Source organism: Hyperolius riggenbachi, chromosome 7 (assembly GCF_040937935.1).
Source record: "Hyperolius riggenbachi isolate aHypRig1 chromosome 7, aHypRig1.pri, whole genome shotgun sequence".
Taxonomy (NCBI): Eukaryota; Metazoa; Chordata; class Amphibia; order Anura; family Hyperoliidae; genus Hyperolius; species Hyperolius riggenbachi.
Window position 1 is genome coordinate 300,357,781 of NC_090652.1, and position 27,677 is coordinate 300,385,457.

At 48.1% G+C, this 27,677-nt stretch overlaps 1 protein-coding gene across 2 annotated transcripts in view; it reads right to left on the reverse strand.

Annotated features, from left to right (window-relative positions):
• Positions 1-405: 405 nt before the first annotated feature.
• Positions 406-27,677, reverse strand: part of CYP27C1 (cytochrome P450 family 27 subfamily C member 1) — a 52,632-nt gene continuing 25,360 nt past the window's right edge. For both annotated transcript variants that reach the window (XM_068247110.1, XM_068247109.1), the window contains exons 2-9: positions 26,827-27,017; positions 20,891-21,090; positions 17,323-17,532; positions 16,049-16,212; positions 12,602-12,768; positions 11,213-11,291; positions 9,765-9,968; positions 406-1,103 (exon numbers count right to left, since the gene is read on the reverse strand). In XM_068247110.1, coding sequence (XP_068103211.1) covers positions 987-1,103; positions 9,765-9,968; positions 11,213-11,291; positions 12,602-12,768; positions 16,049-16,212; positions 17,323-17,532; positions 20,891-21,090; positions 26,827-26,936 — 1,251 coding nt within the window. In that variant the 5' untranslated portion in view covers positions 26,937-27,017 and the 3' untranslated portion in view covers positions 406-986. The remainder of the gene's footprint in view (positions 1,104-9,764; positions 9,969-11,212; positions 11,292-12,601; positions 12,769-16,048; positions 16,213-17,322; positions 17,533-20,890; positions 21,091-26,826; positions 27,018-27,677) is intronic.

Sequence of the window (27,677 nt, forward strand, 5' to 3'; positions counted from 1 at the left end):
CGAGAAAGATGAAGTCAATATTTACCCTCCTGGCTCCTGCGCAGGCGCTCTGACGGCTGTCGGCTCCGAACTACACGGAAATACCCGATCCCCGGCGGGTCTGCTCTGCTGCGCAGGTGCAAGTTTCCGGCGCCTGCGCAGTAGAGCGGACCCGACTGAGATCGGGTATTTCCGTGTAGTTCGGAGCCGAGAGCAGTCACAGCGCCCCCGCTGGAGCCAGCAAAGGTAAATATCAAACTGACAGTCGGGCCTGTCGCCGGCTGTTCGGAGGGCTGCAGCGAGACCCCCGTGGGACAGAGGACGGCGTTGGAAGCCTCATTAGGATCCGGAGGCTTCCCCCACCCGAGGTGAGTACCCCCCAGGGGATCTTTTTGATGTTACAGAGTCTCTTTAAAATTTGGATCAAGTTTATTCTAATCATTTTCTGCTCACTATGCTCTGAAAAAGAATCCTAGGCAAGTAGCGCATGGAAAATGCAAAAAAAGTTTGGTTTAGTTCATCAGGGCCCAAAAGTGTGAATCCCTATTACAAAAAAAAAAAAAATGTTTCTTTCTTTCACACGCTTCTGGTTTTAAGATTATCATGTCCAAAGAGGAACTGTAAGAGAAAAGTGCCCCCATCAGGTACTTACCTTGAGAGGGAGAAGCTTGTAGATCCTTATGAGGCTTCCTCTGTACCCTTCAGCATCAGGGATCCAGCATCTCTCCCCTCCCGAGGCAAGGACCCCCCAGGGGCACTATTTTTCCCCCTTACAATAATACTTTAAGCTGGATATTTATCCCTCAGACCTCATTTCGTACAGTACATAAAAGTGCACAGTGGAGTTTTATCATCTACTTCCAAGTCCAGCTTTAAAAAAAAAAAAAAAAAAAAAAAAAAAAAGGTTCTACAAAAATGTACAGTTCTCTTTTCATGCAACACGGTGGTCCTTCAGTAGAAGCAGCCGATGGCGGCACTGACCATCCATTGATCTGCCGCACGTATACTTATCCCCTATCCACAAAGCGCACGTTGATACTCCCCGACGGGCACAGCAAACCGTGCGTTTTGGGGAGGACGTTCTGCGTCTTCGGTGAAGTCTTCAGCTCAAATCTCTGAAGCAACTGTTATGGGGGAAAAAGGACATTAAATAAAAAATATCATCACTAAAATTACAGGAAAAAAATATGGATTTTTTCCCCTCCTAACAAAATTGGTAACATCTGCAACTAACCCTTAAAGATACTGTAACAAAAAACAAAACAAAAAAAGTTCCCCTCGGGTGTACTCACCTCGGTAGAGGGAAGCTTCAGGGTCCCAATGAGGCTTCCCCCTCCCCTGTAGCTGCAGGCAATCCAGCGCTGGCTCCCCCGAAGCGTCCCGCAATCCAGGCTCGACAAGCCTGACAAGGCTAATATATTTACCTTCCCTGGCTCCAGCGGGGGCGCTGTTGCGGCTCTCAGCATGGAGATAGGCGGAAATAGCCGATCTCCGTCGGGTCCGCTCTACTAAGCTGGTGCAGGAGACTTGTGCCTGTGCAGTACAGCGGCCTGACTGCGATCGGCTATTTCCACCTATCTCTGAGCAGAGAGCAGATACTGCGCCTGCGCTGGAGCCGGGAAGGTAAATATTTACATCCCCGCTGTTCGGAGGGGCACAGCGAGACCGCTGTGGGACACAGGACGACGGGGGAAGCCTCGATAGGATCCGGAGGCTTCCCCCACCCGAGGCGAGTACACCCCCCCCCCCCCCCGGGGGAACTTTTTTACTTTTTTTCATTACAGGTTTTCTTTAAAGAGAATCTGTATTGTTAAAATCGCACAAAAGTAAACATACCAGTGCGTTAGGGGACATCTCCTATTACCCTCTGTCACAATTTCGCCGCTCCTCGCCGCATTAAAAGTGGTTAAAAACAGTTTTAAAAAGTTTGTTTATAAACAAACAAAATGGCCACCAAAACAGGAAGTAGGTTGATGTACAGTATGTCCACACATAGAAAATACATCCATACACAAGCAGGCTGTATACACCCTTCCTTTTTAATCTCAAGAGATCATTTGTGTGTTTCTTTCCCCCTGCAGCTATCTTCCACTGAAGTATCAGGCTTTTTCTTCCTGCAGAGTGCAGACAGCTCTGCCTGTATGTAATTCCTCAGTATGTGAAAGCCCAGCCAGCCCAGAGGAGGATTTATCCAGCTTGTAAAAGATAATAGAGCAGAGAGAACCTGCCATAATCTAAATAACACACAGGCAGTGTGCAGAGAGGGGCCTGTAGGGGGGAGATGCATCTCAGAATCACAACACTGAAGAACTTGGCAGCCTTCCAGACACAGGCTGACAAGTCTGACAAGAGAGAGATAAGCTGATTTATTTCAGAGACTGTGATAGTAGAACGTGCTGCAGTAAGCCAGAACACATTAGAATAGCTTTTGGAACTTGTAGGATGATAAAAAACAGGATGCAATTTTTGTTACGGAGTCTCTTTAAAGTGTACCTGAGATTTAAAAGAAAAATGTATACATACCTGGGGCTTCCTCCAGCCCCGTTCAGGCTCGTCAGTCCCTCCCAGGCCCCCCGATACATGTTTGGTTTGTCTCGCACTCACTAAAAGGATATTACCTTGTTCAATATCGGGAGGACTGCAGCTGAACGGGGGTTGTGGGACATCAGAGGAGCAAAAGCCGGCACATCCCATAAACTTGTTTATTGTTAATGGTAATGTTAAAAAGCCAACGTTTCGGAACCACGCAGGCCCCTTTATGAAGGCACAAATTGCTCTAGGCAACCATCTGTCAGCCTACGAAGGGTTTAAGAGTACCCGAGGCTGTTTTTTGTTAAGAAATTATAGGACACACAGCAGGGGTCGAGTCCTGCGTGAACGCGGGGGGACAACGTCCACTCACTTTTCTTGGAGAGTGGACGCCGTCCGCCCTAGCACCCTGGAGGGGAGCAGCGCAGCAGAGAGGAGCATTGGGCAGAGCAGCGGGGAAGGGCGGACGTTTCCCCCCCCCCCCTTCCCTCACCTTAGTGCTCCTCTCCCTGGCTCTCCCCTCCATAACATTGCGGCGGTGGCTGGCGGCGGTGGCTGGCAGCGGCGGCGGGACTTACCTCCTCCAGTGTTCCGGCGAGTGGACGCTGTGCGTGCGTGCAGCTAGTCTGGTCTTCACTAGACCAGACTAGCTGCACGCATAGGCACAGCGTCCACTCGCCGGAACACTGGAGGTGGTAAGTCCCGCCCACCGCCGCCGCTACCAGCCACCGCCACAATGTTATGGAGGGGAGAGCCAGGGAGAGGAGCACTAAGGTGAGGGAAGGGGGGGGGGGGGGAAACGTCCGCCCTTCCCCGCTGCTCTGCCCAATGCTCCTCTCTGCTGCGCTGCTCCTCTCCAGCTGGGGGGGCACCTATACACCTGGCTACATATACTGGGGCCACTATACACCTGGCTACGTATACTGGGGCCACTATACATCTGGCTACGTATACTGGGGCCACTATACACCTGGCTACATATACTGGGGCCACTATACACCTGGCTACATATACTGGGGCCACTATACATCTGGCTACATATACTGGGGCCACTATACACCTGGCTACATATACTGGGGCCACTATACACCTGGCTACATATACTGGGGCCACCATACATCTGGCTACATATACTGGGGCCACTATACACCTGGCTACATATACTGGGGCCACTATACACCTGGCTACATATACTGGGGCCACTATACATCTGGCTACGTATACTGGGGCCACTATACACCTGGCTACGTATACTGGGGCCACTATACACCTGGCTACGTATACTGGGGCCACTATACATCCTGCTACATATACTGGGGCCACTATACATCTGGCTACGTATACTGGGGCCACTATACACCTGGCTACATATACTGGGGCCACTATACATCTGGCTACATATACTGGGGCCACTATACACCTGGCTACATATACTGGGGCCACTATACACCTGGCTACATATACTGGGGCCACTATGCATCTGGCTACATATACTGGGGCCACTATACACCTGGCTACATATACTGGGGCCACTATACACCTGGCTACATATACTGGGGCCACTATACACCTGGCTACATATACTGGGGCCACTATACATCTGGCTACATATACTGGGGCCACTATACATCTGGCTACATATACTGGGGCCACTATACACCTGGCTACATATACTGGGGCCACTATACACCTGGCTACATATACTGGGGTCACTATACACCTGGCTACATATACTGGGGCCACTATACACCTGGCTACATATACTGGGGACACCTATACAACTGGCTACATATACTGGGGACATATACACCTGCCTATATATACTGCGGACACCTATACACCTGGCTATACTGGGGATACCTATACACCTGGCTACATATACTGGGGACACCTATACACCTGGCTATACTGGGGACACCTGAACACCTGGTTACATTTACTGGGGACACCAGGCTATACTGGGGACACCTATAGACCTGGCTACCTATTTTGGGGACATCTATACACTTGGCCACATATTCTGGAAACAACTATACACATGGCTACTTATACTGGGGACACCTATACACCTGGCTAGCTATACTGGGGGTACCTATTTTGGGAGAACTGCTGTCAGATCTGTATTTTTGGGGAACCGCTGATGCCAGATTACGTGTATTTTGGGGAACCGCTGCCAGATTGTGTATGTTGGGGGACCACTACTGCCAGATTATATGTCCTTTGTGTGTTACATGTATTTTGGGTGATCCGCTGCCAGGTTTCGCGTATTTTGGGGAACTGCTTCCAGATGTTGGGGAACTGCTGCTGCCAGATTGTCTATTTTGGGAGAACCACTGCCATATTATCTGTATTTTGGAGGAACCTCTGCCAGATTATGTGTATTTTTGGTGAAATGCTGTCAGATTACATCTACTTTTTGGGGATACACTACAACAGAGCTCAAACTTCCCCTGGCAGACCTTTTATACCACTGCTAAGGCCATGTATATTTGGCCCCACCCATGACCACGCCCACACTATGCTTAACCACGCCCATTTTTCGGGGGTTTTTTTGGGTGAGTCCACTCACTTCTTTTTCCAGGACTAGACCCCTGACACACAGGCATGTTCTCTGCAAAATGACATGCCTCTGTGTCCTGCTCAGGCGCGGAGCTAGGGGGGGTCGGGGTAGGTCAAGTGCCCCCGGGCGCCGGGTCCTTAAGGGCGCCTAGCTGAGCTGCTTTGTTTTTTTTGCTTTTTTGTTTTTTCTTCTGCGGAGGGGAGCAGCGCAGAGAAGAGGGAGAGCTATGCGGACGGTGGAGAAGGGGGCCATCTCCCCCCCTTCTCTCACCTTAGGGTGCTCTCCCTCCCTCGCTCTCCCCTCCATTGATGTCCGGGTGTCTCTGGCGCAGCGGGCAAGACTTACCTCCGTCTCGCTACAGCGCCGGAAGTTCGGGTGCCGCAGCCGCTGCTCTGGTCTGGAGCAGACCAGAGTAGTGGCTAATCCATCCGGCGCTGCGACGAGACGGAGGTAAGTTCCACCCGCCGCTGCCAGCCACCCGGACATTAATGGAGGGGAGAGCGAAGGAGGGAGAGCAGCTCTCCCTATTCTCTGCGCTGCTCCCCTCCTGCTGGGGAGCCAGGGAGGGGGACACCGGCTACCTACTCTACGCACATATACCCCTGGCTACATATACTGGGCATATATACCCCTGGCTACATATACTGGGCATATATACCCCTGGCTACATATACTGGGCATATATACCCCTGGCTACATATACTGGGCATATATACCCCTGACTACATATACTGGGCATATATACCCCTGGCTACATATACTGGGCATATATACCCCTGGCTACATATACTGGGCATATATACCCCTGCCTACATATACTGGGCATATATACCCCTGCCTACATATACTGGGGACATATACCCCCTGACTACATATACGGGGCATATATACCCCTGGCTACATATACTGGGCATATATACCCCTGGCTACATATACTGGGCATATATACCCCTGGCTTCATATACTGGGCATATATACCCCTGGCTACATATACTGGGCATATATACCCCTGCCTACATATACTGGGCATATATACCCCTGCCTACATATACTGGGCATATATACCCCTGGCTACATATACTGGGCATATATACCCCTGCCTACATATACTGGGCATATAAACCCCTGCCTACATATACTGGGCACATATACACCTGCCTACATATACTGGGCACATATACCCCTGGCTACATATACTGGGCACATATACCCCTGGCTACATATACTGGGCACATATACCTCTGGCTACATATACTGGGCACACATACCCCTGCTTACATATACTGGGCACATATACCCCTGGCTACCTGTTCTGTGGACATCTTTACCCCTGGCTACCTGTTCTGGGGACATCTATACCGCTGGCCACCTATTCTGGGTACATCTATACTGCTGGCCACCTATTCTGGGGACACCTATAGACCTGGGGCTTCCTATTTTTGGGGGGCCTCATGATTTGTTGGGGGCCTCAAGATCGCTGAATTTGTCTTGTTGGGGGCCTCATGATTGCTGAATTTGTCTTGTTGGGGGCCTCATGATTGCTGAATTTGTCTTGTTGGGGGCCTCAAGATTGCTGAATTTGTCTTGTTGGGGGCCTCAAGATCGCTAAATTTGTCTTGTTGGAGGCCTCATGATTGCTGAGTTGGTCATGTTGGGGGCCTCATGTTTGCTCATGATTGCTGAATTTGTCTTGATGGGGGGGAATGTGTTTTGGAACATGCTGGAAGGTACATACTGAGGGAGGGTGGGTGAGCGTGAGCCTGCTAACCTCCATATACATTTGGCTCCACCCATAACCACGCCCGCATTTATTATGTGGCCACGCCTCCTTTTGGCGCAGGGGGGGGGGGGCATTAATAGTCTTTGTCCCCAGGCGCTGAAAACCCTAGCTACGCCTCTGGTCCTGCTGCTGCCAGTCCCTCCCCAGACTGTCCCCCCCCCCCCCCCCTCAAAGCTGGCGACAATCTGATTGTCACTATCCTCCTGTTTACCTGCCAGTATGTCAATTGAACTGCATCCCCTGCATCATTCCCCCTGCCTCCGCCAACCTGCTCCCCGCCTCTGTCGCCTCACTCCCCCGCCTCCTCCAATCGGCAGCTAAGCCGTGACCCAGGAAATACTTCCGGGTCACGGCCATCTTGGATTACCTCCGCCAGTGATTGAAGGTTTCACCAACTGCGGAGGAGGAATAGGAAAACAGAGAACGGCATGGAGCAGCGCAGATCAGGCCAGGAGGCGGCGTGGATCAGATAGTATGTGGTTTGGGTTTTTTTTGTTTGTTTTGTTTTTTTACAGCCGCCTCGGGTTCTTTTTAAAGGGACTCAGAGCTCTAAATAAAAAATTAAATTGGTACTCACCTGGGGCTTTCTGCAGCCCACCGTAGGTCGGGAGGGCCCTCGGCGTCCATCTGGCTCTTCTCTCAGGGCCTGGCCAGAAATAGCTCCCCGGCGGCTCTGGGCCCGAGTGTCGGGCTCCTTCCTGAAATGTCACATCTGTCGTCACCACGCCGGCCCCCTCGCGTCATCACGGCGGCCAGCGTGACAGTACTGCGCATGCGCGCCGGGGAGCCATTTCTGGCCAGGTCCTGGGAGAAGAGCCAGATGGACGCCGAGGGACCTCCCGACCTACGGTGGGCTGGAGAAAGCCCCAGGTAAGTTCAGATTTTGAATTGAGTTACTGCTCGGAGTCCCTTTAAGTATCCTTATTCTGGTGGGGAGTTAGAGCTCTTTGCTGCATTTTTTTAATTAAATGTATAGATTTGCAATATATACTGTATACAAATTGCAAGTTGTATGCAAAGATGTGAGTGCATGCGTGTGTAGAGAGCATATAAAAAAAAAAAAAAAAAAGGCCCATCGACACAGTATACCCTTCAATTTTGATTGGCCAGTATTACCGCCTCAATGTAGTATGAGGGCCAATAGGTTTTGAATACCATTCACAGATTGTGTAGGTAAACTATCATATTACATGAAGGCTGTAAAAAAGGTCAGCGATTGACCAATCAAAATTGGGCGTGTGTACCAGGCTCAGAGGGCACTGGCAACCCTTGATTTTTTTTCCCTCTTTACACAATGAACTTCCCCATAAGTGAGGTTTGTAACACAATACGCTGGGGTGGCACAGGTGTTAGTGGGAGTGCCATATGCTCCTGTAGCCCCACCCCCTTGCCTGTGTGGCATATGCCATCACTGTCTGCAGCTGCCGCAGTTCACGGATTCCGCTTTCGGTAGCAATGCATGCAGGGAGATGCATGCCTCAAGCTTTAGTACATACAGCTCCTTGCATGCATTGCGGCCGGGAGCGCGGTCCACATGGCGAAGGCTTTAACTGCGGCAGCTGCGGACCATGATGGCGTACTCCACATGGACCGGGAGGGGGCACAAGGGATGGTTGGAATTCCGCCGAAATTCTAATTTTCCAATTTCCGAGGAGCATCAGAGAATGCAATAAAGGAAGGGGGGGGGGACCCCGGAAAAATGGAAAAATCAGTCTTGTGATTGGTCTAGGGGAGTTGCTAGGAGATCCGGGGCACTTTTGGGAACTCCAGCTGAAGAATGGGTGTGGCCATGCACTACAATGTAGGTGTGGTCATGGGTGGAGGCAAATTTACATGAACTTAACAGTGGTCTAAGTAGGCTTGCCCAGAAAAATGTTGGCTGAATTTCCCCTTTCCATGAATGCAATAAATAAATAAAGTATATCACATAAATAAGCTGTGTCACTTAAACCTAACTAGGCAGGGATACCTGGCTTCTCTGCTAACTGGTCTGGCTTTCTGCGGGGTCAGCTGGTCTGTCGCCAGGTTATCTGGCAGTCCCCCCATAGCATTCCCTGACCTTCTAGTGGACCCCCTCCCATGCTCCCCGGGCATTGAGAGACCACAACTCCCAGCATGCTTCCATAGAAGAACCACAGCTCCCTGCATGCCCCGATAGAGGCATCTCACAGCATCTAGCATGGCATCACAGCACCCATAGCAACCAGCATACCCCCCATTGCCGTGTTCTGTGGTGTCATGCTGGGTGCCGTGGTGCCTCTACTCTGCCTGGAGGATGTCTGTGGCACCCCAGAATAGATCCGGGGCGCGTGCCACTGATCTTTGGGGCTAGCGACGCCCCTGGATTGGTCTAAAATTAAAATTTCACTGAAAAAGTCTGATTTCCAACTTCAAGGCCATGGGTTCTCGGTGCCCCTTAAAGTGAATGTTTACCGGTTTAAAAAAGAAAAAGTCAGATACTCACCTAAGGAGAGGGAAGGCTCGGTCCTAATGAGCCTTCCCTCTCCTCTCCCGGTGCCCGGTCCTGCGCAGGATCCCCCGTGGCAGTATTCGACCAGTTCGGTCAAATACTGCCACTTCCGCAGCCGAAGGGATGTTTCGGAAGCCTTCGGGAGCACTCGGGCTCCCGAGGACGCGGCCGCTCCATACTACGCATGCGCGAGCGCCCTCTATGATGCACTCGAGCGTGCGTAGTATGGAGCGGCCCGTCTTCGGAACCCCGAGTGCTCCCGAAGACCTCCGAAGTCCCTGCGGCGGCGGCCGCGAACGGGGGAGCCAGCGCAGCAACGAGGGCACCGGGAGAGGAGAGGGAAGGCTCATTAGGACCGAGCCTTCCCTCTCCTTAGGTGAGTATCTGACTTTTTTTTTTCATTAGCGGTACCCATTGGCTTTAAGAATCTTACTTCCCAAATATACCTGAATGAGAGCCAGGTGGATCTCCAGCTCAGCCAGTCTTCTGCCAATACAGCTGCGGATTCCATAACCGAATGGGATGGAGCCAAAGTTTTCCACTCTGTCCAAATGTCCGTGCCTCAGCCAGCGGGTTGGCTGGAACTCCTCCGCCGTGGGGAAATAGCTCTCATCGTAGGAGGTGGAGTAATGACACAACGCCAGCTGCGTCTGGAGACACGCAGACAACAGACCACAATGAAAAAAACATTCAAAACAACATCACGACAGATAAATGTAAGGGGAGTTTACTGAGGAACAGAAAATTCCATTTTAAAAAAGGGGGCTGTAACATCTAACATGTATTTTATTTTGGAAAAAAAAAAAAAAAGAGGGTATAGTAAGTTTATCTCAGCATGCAGAAACAGAAAGCTTCATATTTCAAATAAGGACACTATGAGCAGAAGTTAATTGAATCTCCTCTCCCTTTGAAGAGTTAAAATGTACTAGAGAGCCCACTTGCCGGGGGCTTCCAGCCCCCTACAGGCTAATCGGTCCCTTGCGGTCCTCCCCCGCTATAAGGGCTGAGACACAATATAAATGCTTTTTCGCCATCAGTGCTTTAAGGGGTTTTTATGAAACCAGATTAATGCTGGGAATACACGGGTCGATCCGTGTATCGACCCCCACCGCGTCCCCACTCGTGCGTGCGGATTGATTACCGCTCGTCCCCGCAGGCGCTCCTTATCAGCAGCTAGATTCCCTGCCATTGTCCGCTGGCTGGGATCAAGCGGGCGCGGGTCGAGCAGCGTGATCGGACCAGCTGAATATTATCAGCTGGCCGGATCAGCTGCTCGATACACGGTACAGAAACGTACCGTGTATCCCCAGCATAAGGGCTGGCTCACTCAGGCTTCTGCTCAGCATCTCGTTCAAACACCATTTTTTTTTCAAGAATGCCAACATTTAACAGCTAAGCTTTCAATGGCTTTGGAAGGCTTTTAATGGCTTCAGTGCGCAGCGTTTGAGAGCGTTGCGTTTTCTGGGCTTTTGCAGGAAGTGAGGGAAAGGGCTGGGACTTGTGTCTGCAGGAAGCGGAAATACAGGGTTTGGTTGGCTTTCAGTGGCGTTTGCTGGCATTCTAACGCAACGCCAGCAACAGCCAACGACTTCTAGAAGCTGCATGTTGCTTTTGAGACGTGGTGCGGGATCTATTGACATACTTTCATGAAAGCCTGCAAAAGCTTGTACTAAAACGCTCCCATTCACTTGTATAATAAGACGGCCCTTGATCCCTAATAACGTCACTTTTGCCCGTTGCCCAAAACACCGGGTTTAACGCCCGCAAAGCCTCCGTGTGAACCACCCCTAAGACCTCTGTACTCTGATCATAACAAGTTTCTGATATAACATAACTGAATGGAGTTTCACAGTAGGACTTCTATCAGCTACAGGTTAATGTATGGAATACTCACCCCTTTTGGAATTAAATATCCTCCCAAGACCATGTCATCGTGGGTTACACGACCGTTTCCTGGCAACACCGGGAACAGCCTGGCAATAGTCAAAAATATGTGAATATGAGAGAGTGGTTACACTAAACACACCCAGTGCTCAATACGCAACAGGCAGGATTAATGAGAGGTTAATCATTTCAAATTGATGGAAATTTTTGGCAGCTTAGAAATGGGCCAATCAAATGCAACAGATCCCGCTTGTTATTGGTCCATTTCCAACCTGCATACAGTTTCATAAAATGTAAATATCATCTTAGAACTATTAGTGTGTCATTGACCAATCCTACTCAACAGTCCAGCCTGGTTTGGTAAAGGGTACCTTAGCCCTTACTGTATTTTTTGGCATACAACACGCACTTTTTCTCCCCCTTGCGTCTTATATGCCAGATACACTCATGAACGCCCGCCGATACGAACTGCCGACCTGCCGCGATGTTGGGGAATCCCTGTACTGTGTCCTCCGCTCCCCCCTTCTGTCCTTCCACTGAATAATGTAAAGCAGCGGCAGCACAGCTCTACAGGCTCACCTCATGCATTGGCTCCTGCGGTGATCAGAGACCTCTCTTCTCCCTCATGGCTCCCGTAGTGCTGGCTTGTGCTGATCGCATCATCAGCAGAAGCCGGCTCTGAGGGAGAAGAGAGGTCCCTGATCGCCAATGGATGAGGTGAGCCCATTGAGCCATGCTGCTTTACATTATTCAGGGGGAGCGGAGGAGGACACTAGAGGGGAGGGGGGAAGCAGAGGACACAGGGGATAGAAGGGACACATGAGGGACAGGGGGGGGGGGATTGCTGGAGGACACAGGGGACAGAAGGTGAGACATGGCACATGAGGTATATGGGGGACACAATAATTGGGGGAGAACATCCACAAGACACTCCTGCACCACGGACTCACCGGGTGTAGTATATTTTTCTTTCCCTGTTTTTTTGCCCTCTGAACCTACGTGCGTCTCATAGTCCGGAGCATCTTACATGCTGAAAAGTCTGGTAACTAATTTTGTGATTGACGCCGTATGCGGGTAGGTGCGCATAGGCTTACCGCACGTCCCGTGCAATAAATCTGCAGTGTGGATACTTTCTGCTTTCTTGGAAGCAGCCATAGGGTTAACATTCTGTGTTTACAAGTTATCTGTGTATCTGCCAGTACTTTTGTTTTCTTGTTTATTTGGTAGTACAGCATGCCCCTAAACACCCCCCCCCCCCCCCCACACACACACACACACACACACACACACACACACACACTCTGCATTGCCCCTAAGCCCCGCCCCTACTCTCTGCATTGCCCCTAAACCCCGCCCCCAGATCGCCACTCTCTGCATTACCAGCGACTCCTCCACATACCTCAGTGTCTCCTTCAGGACTGCTCGTACCAGTGGTACTTTTGGCACATCTTCCGCCATGGGCACTCTGTCTTTCCCGAGATTCTTCACAATTTCACTGTACACCATCTGCTGCACCGCAGGGTACCTGGCCAGGAGGTCGGTGGCCCAGGACAGCGTAAAGGAGGTCTGAAATTGGGGGGGGGAGGGAGGGAGGTGATTTAAAAAGACTTTCCGCACCTATGAACAAACATCAAATGTATGCAGCTTGCACAAGCTGCCTATAATTACATAAAATTTGCTTCAACTTGGAATTATTACCATCTTAATAAACCATCCTTGCTCTCCAATGTCACCTGGCAGAAGGCCTATTAGCAACTAGTTCTCCCAAAGTGGTTTTATGTTGCTGTAAAAATAAGGTTGTTCTTTTTTTTTTTATGGAATAAAACAGGTTACAGAGAAGAGCTCAGAGCTCGGATGGGCTCTCTATGTTCAAAAGTGATAAAAGTAAATGTAAGCTGAAGTAAATATTAGGGTAAAGTACAATAGTAAAACATCAAAGATAGCTGGTGCAGTCTCAACTTTCACCACTGGGTGGCGAATCAATCCCACATCCAGCAGGGAGTGATATGAAGGTGTCAATGTCTTATATATTTTACTTTAAAGAGAACCCGAAGTGGGTTTGAAGAATATTATCTGCATACAGAGGCTGGATCTGCCTATACAGCCCAGCCTCTGTTGCTATCCCAAACCCCCCTAAGGTCCCCCTGCACTCTGCAATCCCTCATAAATCACAGCCGTGCTGACAAACAGCTTGTCAGAGCTGGCTGTGTTTATCTCTATAGTGTCAGTCTGCTGCTCTCCCCGCCTCCTGCAGAACTCCAGTCCCCGCCTGCATCCCTTCCCTCCCTGCTGATTGGAGGGAAGGGACGGGGGCAGGGACCGGAGCTATGCAGGAGGCGGGGGAGCAGCTGAGACTGACACTACAGATGTAAACACAGCCTCACAGCACGGCTGTGATTTATGAGGGATTGCAGAGTGCAGGGGGACCTTAGTGGGGTTTGGGATAGCAACAGAGGCTGGGCTGTATAGGCAGATCCAGCCTCTGTATGCAGATAACATTCTTTAAACACACCTCGGGTTCTCTTTAAAACAATACAGTGGGCTTTCGCAATGGTAAAAAAAAAAAAAAGTTCAAAAATTGGGGCCTTCAGGTAGTAGATCCAGAGGTCTTGCGAGATGCCCTTGGTTCGGGAGGAGACTCTTTGGAGTGATTTATATCTGTTTAGCAGACAGAATAATCTGAAAGTCACTCCAAAAAGTAATACAGAAAGTTAGGCATGGGGATACTTTTGGAAGGAACAATGGATAAAGTGGAAATGGGCATAAATACTCTTCTCAGAGGGATATATCGTATTTTTTGCCTTCTAAGATGCACTTTTTTTGGCCACGGGAGCGCGCGGCTGCAGCCTTTTGGCCGTATCAGATACGTCCAAAAGGCTTAGGCCTCGTTCACTTCATACGTGCTTCCGTGCACATTTGGAAGCACATATGATGTGCTGAAACACAGGAACGGCAGAAGGGAATAGACAGCCCTTCTACCATTCACATCTACTGCGCTGCGCAGCAGTATGATGCGCTAGGAAGCGCTTGCGTACTGCTGTCTGCATTTTGCCCGGAAGCGCAGAGCTGACCCATCACTGTAATCAATGGATGGGATCAGCAGCGCAGCAGATGCTGTGTGATCGTATGCGTTGCGTTCGGATCGCACGGCCATCTGCGCTAGCTAGATGTGAACGAGGCCTAAGGTAGTTTAATGAGAACTCTCTGGTGCATTTAAAGTGGCCTGGAACGCAGTTCCCATTTATTGATCTAAGTCCCCGTTAGAAAGACCGACGGCTTCTATTAGAAGCCACGATCTCGCTAAAGAGAGAGGAAAAAAAAGTTCACGTCCTGGAAGACGCGTTTCCACTTGAGCGAATCCGCAGTTTCCCCGCAGGCGAATAGTGCGGGGAAACTCTGCCATAGGGTGCAATGATAATGCCGGCCGAATCGCTACCGCTAGCGATTCGGCCGGCTTTTCCATCCGAATCGGCGCGGGAGGCTGCGGATCCCATAGCCGTGCAGGACACGGCTGATGGTATTCGTCTGCTTTCCCCGCAGACCCAGAAGAGCCGGCTCGCATCTCGCAGACGCGCGCCGCTCAAGTGGAATCGCGCCCTGAGGCCATATTGTGGTCAAATAGTAAAACTACATCTACATACATTTTGTTCAATAAAAATCACAAACAATGACATTTAACATTAACTGTTTACCTTCCACACTACAAAAATACCCAAATAAAATTTTTTACTAAAAAATAAATAAAAAAATTACAATTAAAAAACAAAACAAAAACAAAGTTACCTAAGGAACTGAACTTTTTTAATATGCATGTCAAGAGGGTATATTACTAATATTTTTTAAATTATAAGCTTGTAAATGGTGATGGATGCAAAACTGAAAAAATGCACCTTTATTTCCAAATAAAATATTGGCGTCATACATTGCGATACGGACATAATTTAAATGGTATAATAACTGGGACAAATGGGCAAAGAAAAATATGTGGGTTTTAATTATGGTAGCATGTATTATTTTAACCGAAAACTGAGAGATAATGAATTTTTTCAATTTATTTTTCTTAATATTCCCGTTACAAGGCATTTAGAAAAAAATAATAGTTCTTAGAAAAATGTACCACCCAAAGAAAGCCTAATTGGTAGTGGAAAAAAACAAGCTATAGATCAATTCAGTGTGATAAGTAGTGATAAAGTTATTGGTGAATGAATGGGAGGTGAAAATTGCTCGAATGCATAAGGTGAAAAACGACTGAAGGCTGAAGTGGTTAAAGAGAGTCTGAAGCGAGAATAAATCTCGCTTCAGACCTCATAGATAGCAGGGGCATGCGTGCCCCTGCTAAAACGCCGCTGTCCCGCGGCTTAACGGGGGTCCCTTCACCCCCAAATCCCCTCGGTGCAGCGGGGGAGCGCTTCCTGGTTGGGGCAGCGCTAACCGCCGCAGCCCTGCCTCTTGCGCGTCTGTCAGCGCGTATCTCCGCCTCTCTCCCGCCCCTCTCAGTCTTCCTTCACTGAGAGGGGCGGGGGAGAGGCGGCGATGCGCTGCTGATAGACGCGACTGGAGGCAGGGCTGCAGCCGTTAGCCCTGCCTCCAGGAGCGACCAAGTCTGCGACCAAGTGTCGCAGGGGTGGGTTTGGGGGTGAGGGGACCCCCGTTTAGCTTAGCGATAGCGGCGGTTTAGCAGGGGCACACATGCCCCTTCTAACTATGAGCTCTAAAGCGAGATTTATTCTCGCTTCAGAGTCTCTTTAAGCTAATAGCATCCATGATATGATTGTCGACAAGCGTTTGTTTGTTAGTAACCTTCGGCGAACAGAAGATGATGAACAGAGGCACCGGCCAGTCTTACCGTGTCGACGCCCGCGAGGAGCATCTCCGTCATGTTGGCGTACAGCTCCTCCACCGTCAGCTCCTTGCTGATGAGGATGGAGGTCAGGAGGCCCCCTTGTACCTCCTCCCCACGCTCCAGGCTGGCCTCTATCTCCCGCAGCTTCTCGTCCACGAGGATCTGACCTGTAGATTCAGCAGAAACTTGTGTGACCATTTCAAGTAAATGTGTGACTACTTCACAATGCATGCAAGTGATATTAAACATAACGGGTTATGTATGCAAGATCCTCGGGGCACTCTTGGCGGCGGAACGGCGAGAGCCACGCTGAGACGCAAGCCTCTGGGTCTCGGCAGATCTGACGAAGGAGCAGAGCGCCGAAACGAGTCATGACATCATACGCATGCTGATACCAAGCCCCGCCCACCCCCCAGCGAGACGCCTCCCAGGCTATCTGAGACCGTGTTGCTGGCCACAGCACGTTGTTACCTGCTGCCAGGGTTGGCTTTACCGCTGATATGAGAGTTTTTACTGCAATCTTGTAAGTACAATATTGTTTGCGGAAAAAAAAATGTATCCTTTTGATAATGCACTATGGAGGACTCCTTTCCCACCTAGATTTGTTCTCCTTGCCCTAATAACAGAGCAGCGCAATGCATAGTATTAAGGAACTGTGAGAGTGACTTTGGTTTCTGGACAAGAGCGCAAGGATTTTCGTTTTGTTGTTGGATTGCATACCTGCTAACAACCATCTGACTCATCTGGACTGCTTCATCTTCCAGGCCTCAGGTGACTATAATACCTGTGTATACTGTGCCTTGCATTGTACCTTAGGTTCTGTTTCGTGGATACTATCTGTCTGTCTGTGTGCTACATCTACCTGCAGGGTTATTGTAGTTCTGGGTTAGGTAGGAGTTTGCGCAGGTGTTACGGGCTGGGCTATAGGTCAGTCACATGGGCATACAGCCTGACCTATAGTCATTGACCAGACAAGCCTGACAGGCATTTGTTTCAGTTTGCGATAATTTCTCATGCTGGGGGGGGGGGGAATTTTACATCAAATACATGTACACATGCGGTCAGATGTTTCAAAATTAAAAATTAAATTCTCCAATTGAAAAAGGTTGTTGTGTGGCCCCCTTTAGGGGCGAGGAAAAAGATGAAGAGCCCACATGGGTGCTGGCACAATACACAAGTGCCACAGACACACATGGGTGCTGTCAAAATACACAAGTGCCACAAACACACATGGGTGCTGTAGGAACAAGCACTGTCACCAGGCAATAAGCACTTACTGAACTTGAAGAGTCCATCCCAGGAGCGGCAGAATTCCTCCCAGGGCTTGGGGATGAGGGGGCGCAGCCACTTGGGAATGGCCCCGGCATACATGGTGATCTTAAACATGCTGAACATCAGTTCCAGGGCTTCTATGTACTCCACCGTCTTCTTCGGCACCTCGTTCTCCAGGCATCCCAGCCGGCTCTCGTACAGCACCGTGGCCACAGCTGGAGGGGGGGGGGGGGGGGGTGACAGGGAGAAAAGCAGTGTTCAATGCAAGAAAATTTCATACGCAAACACATAGATCTGTATTCCTTTCAGTGTGGCCAGCATGACATCAACAGACTAGTATAATTACCAGTAAACCCACAATTCACAAAGGAATCACAAATTATCTTATATACTCAACATTTGCACATCACATCTGCTGCCTACTGTGATCCCCACCCAAAGCCTACAGCTGCTTACCTATAAATCTGCTGCCGGGATAGATATTTGGGCTCAGGATACAGCCATTATACAGCTCACCCTGCTCCTGCACAACTCCCGGCGGCCCATACAGGCCGCCATGAATAGTGGGGGAATGATGTCATTTGGCTTCCAGTAACTTGAGCCGTAATTCCTATTACAGCCTGTGGTGGCGCCGGCTGCATCCAAATCTCCTGTGCTGTTTTATCCGTGCTCACTAGAGTCACCCAAAGCCTCTACAAGCACACCACAACCGCTACCTACAATGCGAACGCCACCCTGCCATATACAGCATGAATGCCACATCTGTCCAAAGCCTGCGCACACCAAAGCTTCTGCAAGCACACTACAACTGCCACCTACAACACAAATGCTACCTCCGCCTAAAGCTTCTGCAAGCACACTACAACCGCCTCCTACAACACAAATGCTACCTCCGCCCAAAGCTTCTGCAAGCACACTACAACCGTTTCCTGCAACACAAATGCTACCTCCGCCCAAAGCCTCTGCAAGCACACTACAACCGCCTGCTACAACACAAATGCTACCTCCGCCCAAAGCTTCTGCAAGCACACTACAACCGCCTCCTACAACACAAATGCTACCTCCGCCCAAAGCCTCTGCAAGCACACTACAACCGCCTGCTACAACACAAATGCTACCTCCGCCCAAAGCTTCTGCAAGCACACTACAACCGCCTCCTACAACACAAATGCTACCTCCGCCTAAAGCTTCTGCAAGCACGCTACAACCGCCTCCTACAACACAAATGCTACCTTCGCCCAAAGCTTCTGCAAGCACACTACAACCACCTCCTACAACACAAATGCTACCTCCGCCTAAAGCCTCTGCAAGCACACTACAACCGCCTCCTACAACACAAATGCTACCTTCGCCCAAAGCTTCTGCAAGCACACTACAACCACCTCCTACAACACAAATGCTACCTCCGCCCAAAGCTTCTGCAAGCACACTACAACCACCTCCTACAACACAAATGCTACCTCCGCCTAAAGCTTCTGCAAGCACACTACAACCGCCTCCTACAACACAAATGCTACCTTCGCCCAAAGCTTCTGCAAGCACACTACAACCACCTCCTACAACACAAATGCTACCTCCGCCTAAAGCCTCTGCAAGCACACTACAACCGCCTCCTACAACACAAATGCTACCTCCGCCCAAAGCTTCTGCAAGCACACTACAACCACCTCCTACAACACAAATGCTACCTCCGCCTAAAGCTTCTGCAAGCACACTACAACCGCCTCCTACAACACAAATGCTACCTCCGCCTAAAGCCTCTGCAAGCACACTACAACCGCCTCCTACAACACAAATGCTACCTCCGCCCAAAGCTTCTGCAAGCACACTACAACCACCTCCTACAACACAAATGCTACCTCCGCCTAAAGCTTCTGCAAGCACACTACAACCGCCTCCTACAACACAAATGCTACCTCCGCCCAAAGCTTCTGCAAGCACACCATAACCTCCGCTTACAACACAACCGCCACCCTGTCGCCTACAAGACGAATATTATCTCTGCCCAAAGTATCCTGCCACCCAAAGCCTGCACAAGCACACCCAAACTGTCACCTACAACACAACCGCCACCCACATTGCAAATGTCACCTCCGCCCAAAGCGTGTACAAGCACACCACAACCACCACCACCCTGCCACCTCTGCCCAAAGCCTCTACAAACACCTCAACTGCTACCTACAATGTAAACACCACCCAAAGCCTTCATTTACTTCACATGGATGGTTTGGAGGGTGTTAAATTAAGCATTTTAAAACTGTGACCATGTGGCGCTGTGTGTGGAAAGGGCGTACATGTAAAAAAAAGGGCCACAGATAGCTGCTAGTAGAGGATCAGAGAGATAGAGATATATTCTGCTATTAATTATGATCATAAAATATCCACGTTTACCAATATTTTCAGGGCTGTGGAGTTGGAGTCAAGGAGTCGGAACAATTATGAGTGCCTGTAATCGAAGGTTTCAATAAAACTCTTTTGAAGGGACAGTCCCTCTTTGGAAACTAAATCCCCCTGTCCCTCCTTCTTCATGTGTTCCTCTTTCAGGACTGATGTAGATATCTATGTAAATATATGTATTGTTCTACAAAAAAAAAATAAGTGACTTTATTCACATCTTCTATACTAATATATTTCTCACTAGATCTTAGGCCTGTTCTAATAGAGAGCGCTAGGCCTTGGCCGCTACGCCCCTCACAAGCCCCTCCTCATCGCAACATCGCCCGCACGGTCAGGGTGCATGCACACAGCCGCTACATATACATGCCCACACAACACAACGGCCGCGACGTGTATGCATGCTGCAATGTGAGCACACAACCGCCCCCTGCACCAGTCCTGTGCTGTCTAAGGTCCGCCCACATGCCACACTGGCCTGAACGCACGGACACAGGAGGACGCAGGGATACAGGCAGATTATTACACTATATAGGATTACAAAATGATAATATGAAGAAAAAATGAATTATGATAGAAAGGATTAGGGCCTTTTTCCACTAGCCTGCGATTTGCGATTTGTTTCTGATCGCAAATCGCAAGGTACATTAAACTAATGGAAACTGCAGCAGCAATTTCCATTAGTGCGGTCCGATTGCGATGCGATTTTGGTCAAAGCGCAATCGTTGTCCTGCCGCGTTTTGTATGCGATTGAGCTGGACTATAATGAGTATAGTAGCTCAATCGCAATCGCATGGTGGAAATTGAAACGCGATTGCGATCGGAATCGTGATCGCATTTCATAGTGAAAAAGAGCCCTGAGAGTGGTTGGAATTGTAAAACTACTTTTTTGCTTATTTATTCTGAGATATGTGTGACTAGGGGGTGTGGTGGGGCGTGGTTAGGGGTATGTTTTAAAAGGTCCCTCCCTCTTATCATAAAGCTGGGAGGTATGCTAATGATTCTGAGTTGATGCAAACGTTATATAAATCTATGCTGCTTTGAAAGGATGCACTTCATTGCTCCATTTTTGAGCTGCATAAATCTTGCATCAACTCGGAAGGATTAGAATCTCATTGTCCCCCCTTGTATCCACCTCCAGTTTCCATACATAGATCTATGTGCAGTTCAGTCACAGACCTTCCATGGAGTATTTGAAGTACAGGTCGTTGCAGTTGGTCACAGTTTCGCCGTCCTCTTCGCGGCTCCGGAGGACTTCGATGCGTTTGATCAAGTCGCTTATTACTTCGTTCATCCCGCCGGCGTAGACGTAAACGTCTTTGGGCTTCAGGATCTTCTGCCGCAAGACACTGCGCATCGACAGCCACTTCTTCCCCTCCCTGCAGAGAGAGAAGCCACACGGGAGTTAGAGAGGGATCTATAGTTTTCACTTTAAAAGAAAATCTAAAGTGGCAATAAAAAAAAAAGTTTTATTTACCTGGGGCTTCTTGCAGCCCCCTGGAGTCATCTTGTGCCCACGACGTCCTCCGGCAGGCAGCAGTAACCCCCGCAAAGCTGGCCAGTCATGCGCCTCCTCACTGCGCTCTCGCAGATTAAAAAAAAACGCTACTGCGCAGAGCGTGATCAGGGGCCGGGCGTGCATCCGCCATAGCTGCAGACCAGCCAGATTTGTGGGGGTCACCGCTGCTTGCTTACGGTGGACGACGCGGGCACAGGAGGACTCCAAGGGGCAGCAAGAAGCCCCTGGTAAGTTTAACTGATTTTTTTTTTTCTCTTAAAGCGGAATATAACCCAGCATTTCAAACTTTGCTCTACAACATTATTTACAGCATATTATATGCAGCCAGCATTTTTTTTTTTTTACTAGACCAGCATTGGAAGGGTTACACACAGAGCTTTAAAGTTCGGTGGAGAGAAATGCTGCCGCAGCCGAAGTTTAGATATATACATTTAAGTAAACACAATGTAACAAGTGAGGAATGTGACTCACTCTCTCTCTGTGTCCGGGAGCTCCTGCACAGTCAGAGTGTGTATCACATTCCACACTTGTTACATTGTGTTTACTTAAATTTATCTATCTAAACTTCGGCTGCGGCAGCATTTCTCTCCACGGAACTTTAAAGCTCTGTGTAACCCTTCCAATGCTGGTCTAGTAAAAAAAAAAAAATGCTGGTTGCATATAATATGCTGTAAATAATGTTTTAGAGCAAAGTTGAAATGCAGGGTTATATTCCGCTTTAAATAACCCTTTAAAGCTGGGCTCTGTAGTGACATATAGTAGAATGCAGTACGGTAAGGGGTTTTTTTGGGCGGGGGGGGGGGGGGGGTTGTGCCATTAATAGCTGTATCTCTTTTTAAAGAAATGTACAATGTATTCCTAGTTTTAAAAAATAAATAAAAACATAAAATCTAAAGACAATCTACTCAAAATTCAAGAGACACGACAATGACTTATAGTAGAGTGTAGTAAATTATTCAGGACACCCACTTCTATGGAAATTTGGTTTCAGCATCAATACTCCCTATAGCTATATATTGCTGTACATTGGCATGTAGCCCCGCCCACCTAGTGAGGTTTAGCCTAGGCTAATTAGTTATGCAGGATTCTCCTCACAGAGCATGCTGGGAGACCAGGTATATTTTTATACTGGCTTCAGAACTATCAGTAAACAAACATTTCACAGAGCTGCATCTGACAGGACTAAAGAGTTGCCACCATCTGATACATTTTAGAATGTACATCGGGGACAGATACGATGGGCAAACACTGACTTAAATTTAGAAATGAATTCAAAAAAAAAAAAAAAGGAATTTTTTTGCCTTATTTTCACTACAGTTCGTTCCTTATACTTGTGCATGTTTATCATTTGCATCCCTAATATTTACTGTATAGAACTGTGTAATAGGCTGTGAATTTAACCAGTTAATGTGCAATTCACTGGTTCTCCTAGGAGTTAATTTTTATCTTCACATTAAAATACATTTTTCCCAGCATCCAGCAATTGAAAAAGTGCAAAAAAAAAGTAGGTTTAAAAAAAAAAAAAAAAAAGGTGCTGTTGAACCATTTACTGACATCCTAACGTATTAAAACGTCATGCTTACCGCTATTAACAGCAACATGACGTTTTAATACGTCCCGCCGCTGCTACCGCCGTGTGTGCGCCGCTACTGCCGCTGTTTCCGTCGGGCTTCCATGCTGGGTGATTGGGGAAGAGGACCGAACGGTCCTCTACCCAATCGCAGTGCCTGGAGTGAATGGACGTGACCGCGAACAGCGGCTACGTCCATTCACAATAACAGGAAATGTAACAATTAAATAAAGTGAAGAAAAAAAAAAAAAAAAAGTGAACATTTCCTATGAGTGTTCACTAGCGCCATCTTGTGGCCAAAAAGTATATTACACCTACAAAATACATTCATTTTCAAGTACATACAGATCTTAATAAAATTAAACTTCCAACCCTCCCCCCCCCCCCCCCCCAAAAAAAAAACCACTTGTAAAAAAAAAAAATCAGCTAAAAAAATAAATAAATAGTTGCCTTAGGGACTCAGCTTTGTTAATTTATATTTTATGGGGGGAAATTAATTTTAATTTATTACATAGGGGCTTGTAATTATGGCCAGAATAAAAAAAAAACACAACAGAAAAATAACACTTATATTTCAAAATAATATACTGTCGCCATACATCATTTAAACTGTTTAATAATCGGGACAACTGGGCAAATAAAACGTGTTTGTTTTATCCACAGGAGAATGTTTAATTTTAAAACTATAATGGTTGAAAACTGAGGAGAAATGATTTTTTTTCTTTTTTTTCTGTTTTTCTCATTAAAACGCATTTAGAATAAAAAAATTCTTAGCAAAATGTACTATCCACAGAAAGCCTAATTGGTGGCGAAAAAAACGAGGTATAGATCATTTTCTTGTGATAAGTAGTAATAAAGTTATTAGGGAATAAAAGGGAGGAGCACTGACAACTGAAAATTGCTCTGGTCCGTTAGGATAAAAACCCTTGGGGGTGAACTGGTGAAATTATTCTGAGGATTTTCTTGCTTGCTGGTGGTCTGAAATGCTTTTGTTGCAAAGGTGTGAATCACCTAGGTCCTAGGAGCTAAACATTCAGGGATGGAACCCACTAGAGCGATTTTTTTTCAGCGATTAGGGAGCGCTTTGAAGCGCTAGTGCTTTCCCTAAACGCTCTGCCAATGTAAATAAATGTAACAAATTCCACAGTAGCGATTGCGATTAGCAAAATCGCAATCGCAGGACATGCAGCAGTTTGGGAGCGTTTGCGCTTGAATGTAATGTATTGAAGCGCAGGCAAATCGCTCATGAATCGCTACAGATAGCGATTTGAGTGCGATTGCAAGCTGTAATAAAATTCTGATACATTGAAAGGACCAATCAGAATTAAAATCGCTAATCGCAAATCGCTACACAATCGCTGGCAAAAAGCTTACACTTTTTAAAATCTCTCCCAAAAGCGCCGGAAAACGCTCATGAAATCACTAACAAAATTCTGAATAAAAACGCTAGCGAATGTGTTTTGCGATTTGTAGTGGGTTTTTTTTTTTTTTTGCGCGTTTGTTTTTTCTCCTCTTGGCGCTTAGCTACACGCTGTCATTTTGCATAAAGCGCGTTTCAAAGCGCTTTTGCAAGTCAGGAAGTGAACTCTTTGACCCGGAAAACAATACCGGTAAATACAATTGTATTTGGGGGAAATCCCTGTACCAGGCGCTTTTTCAAACGCTTTGCGATTTTCCTATACGTTCCATTTGAGCAAAAACACTCAGAAAATGGTACAGGCAGCGCTTTGATGAGTGGATCAGAAATGAACCACTTAGATGTGAACTCTCATAGGGAATCATTGTGCAGGTGCCTTTAAGGAGCTTTTGAAAATTGCCGGTGCTTTAACTACCTGACGACCGCTCCACACCGATGGGCGTGGCTCTGGCAGCAGCCCCAGGACCGCCTAACGCCAATTGGTGTCAGGTCCTGGAGCCTGCTACTGAAGGAGATCGTGCGCAGAGTGCGCGCGCCTCCTTCTCGGGGGGCGGAGCTCTGCCCCCTCTTCAGTCTCAGAGCGGCTATTGCCGCTCAGGAGACTGCTAGACGGCGTGATCGCCGTCTATTTACATAGTGCAGCGCTGCGATCAGCAGCAGTGCTGCACTGGGGACAGCTGTGTGAAACGGCTGTCCCCCTGGGGGACAAGAGAGCGATCGGCTCTCATAGGCAGAAGCCTATGACAGCCGATCGCCAGGATTGGCCGGCTGGGGGGAGGGAGGGAATTTCTAAAAAGTAAAAAAAAAAATTATAAAAATATGAACAAAAATATTTAATAAACACAAGGGGGGGGGGGGGGGGGCATCAGACTGCACCAACAGAGAGCTCTGTTGGTGGGGAGAAGGGGGGGGGGGTGAAATCACTCGTGTGCTGTGTTGTGCGGCCCTGCAGCTTGGCCTTAAAGCTGCAGTGGCCAATTATGAAGAATACAGCCTGCTCTTTAGGGGGTTTACCACTGTGGTCCTCAAGTGGTTAAAATAAAAAAAAAATAAAAAAAAGCAACCAGGCTAAATTAAAAAGGACCCTGAGCAGTGCCCTGAAGAATATATTTGGACTCACCTGGGCGCTCCTCCAGCATCTTCTTCCTTTCCGCGGTCCCACCAGCGCAGAAAGGAAGAAGATGGTAATACAGGGACTTTGTCTTAAGTCGCAGGTGCACGCCTCCAGCGCATAATCCTGCGCATGCGCAGTTCAGTCTTTAGAGAACCGCGCATGTGCAGGACTTATGATGACCAGCGTGATGGCGTCACGGAAGGAAGCAAGAGGATGCCAGGAGACCTGGCGGGCTACGGGAGGCAGGAGGAAGTCCCAAGTAAGTCCCAATTTCTTTTTCAGGGCACTGCTCTGGGTCCCTTTAAATCCAGGTTTGTTTGTTTTTTTTGTTATGTGCATAGAATACAACAACTGGTAGATGCAGAGGCATCCGTTTGCTACCAGTCCAGGGCCGGAGCTACCATAGGAAAAAATGGGCAATTGCCCCAGAGCCTGTAGGGGCCCCCAAGGTGTCCCTCCCCAGGGACTCTGCAGAGTCTGTTAAGTTGGGAGGTGATTGGGGGAGGGTCAGCAGCCAGCTCTTGGGCCCAGTAGGAAAATTTGGCTGCAATAAAGGGCCTCTAATGACGATTTTCGGTCAGGGGGTGTCTGTTGGGGGGCCCCCAGGCTAATTTTGTCCTAGGGCCCAATTGTTACTTGAACCGGCCCTGTACCAGTCAATGGATTAGTGCAGGTGTCAGTGATCCTGCTCTGTGCAGCTTATTACTCATACAGCCAACACAGAAGTTTCTGAACAGGCTCACGGCAACTGTACCCAAAATATAGTACCATTGCTAAGGCTACAAAGCAGAGCAATTTGACTTCACTTCAGGCTTCAGGAATTCACAGCTTGATGTGGAAATATCACTTTTAAAAACATTAGGACAGATAAAACACTTCTGCTATGATGTCCTATATGGCAATTTATTTATTTGATTTATTTTTTTACGAATGTGTATTTCCCTTTAAAGTGAACCTCCAGACTAAAAATCTATTCGGCAGCACTGAAAAGGCTTGGTGTTTCTTTAACAGATTCACAGCATCAGAACTTTAGTTTTCTTACCCAAGCCTCATTTTTTAGCTGTACAGAAGCTAAGCTCCGCCCCATCAAAGAAATCTGCCTGTGCATTTTCACCTGATGCTGTGCAAAGCATGATGGGATTTCTGATGTTGTTGTTCTCCTTCTGCTGTTTTGGAGCAAATTTGTTTTTTTGTTTTTTTTAATTTGAGATTTGAAGCCTAGCGCGCAGCTGGGAGGGGTAATCAGGACACAGGACAGTTGGAACTGTGTCTCATGCTCCCTGTCACCTCCCTTCAACCAAAAAGATGGCTGCCCCCATGAAATCACAAACATTTGCCTGTTCTTTTAAAACAGGATGAGTAATAGATTATATTATATTACTTATCTATTTTAATTAACATAACTAATGTAACTTAAGGATAGTATGTTTGTTTAGGCTGAAGTTCCCCTTTAAGTTTCGCAGAACATCCATAAGTGAGGTCAGTGGGTACTCACGCAGAGATCAGTCCCGTAGAGCGCCCCCTCAGGTCTCGATACTCCTGCCAGGACTCCATGTTGCCTCTTTGAGGTGCCTCCCCCTCGGCCCGCAGAACCTGGGCGATCATATCCCGGTCAGCGATGGACACCACAAACTGAGGACCGAAGTGGGACTTGAATATTCGGCCATATTCCTTGATGTGTTTTTGCTGAAATAAAAGTTTACAATTATGAAGTCACAACAATCTGGTGAAGCAGGATTACAAAAGGACATTCAGACAGCGACAGACATAGAAAATAATTCAAGACAGGTATTGGACGGGGGCACAAAGTATAACAAAGTGCCTAGCTAGCACTTCATGCTGAACGACCTCTCCAAGTGCTGCTATTTTAACAGACTATAACTGAGGTCATGGTCCCGCCCTCTCCTGATTTATCCATACAGCATAGTCTTTACAGCATTTCTCCTTGGTCCCTCCCCCTGCCTTGTTCCTTTCACGGTCTAAAGGTGCCCATACACAGGGATTTTTCCAAATGGATTCCCTGCAGATTTGATCCAACTTTGGGTGGAAATCTATTAGTGAATGATCAGCTTGACTACTGAGGTGTTTTTCTGCTTGAGGGCTCAATTCCACTATCGCGAATCCACATGCGTCCAAAGCATGCGGATTCGCACATGTAACGCAAGTGGATGGGCCCGTTTCCACTGTAGCATTGTTGAGGTGCATTTTTTTCAACGGTGAAAAAATGCACAAAAAAGCCGCAGAATTCACCTGCGAGTGGAATGCATGCGAATCGCATGCAATGTATTTAATAGGGAAATCGCATGCGTTTTCCCCATGCTTTTTTTGCCGCGAATTCGCATAGGT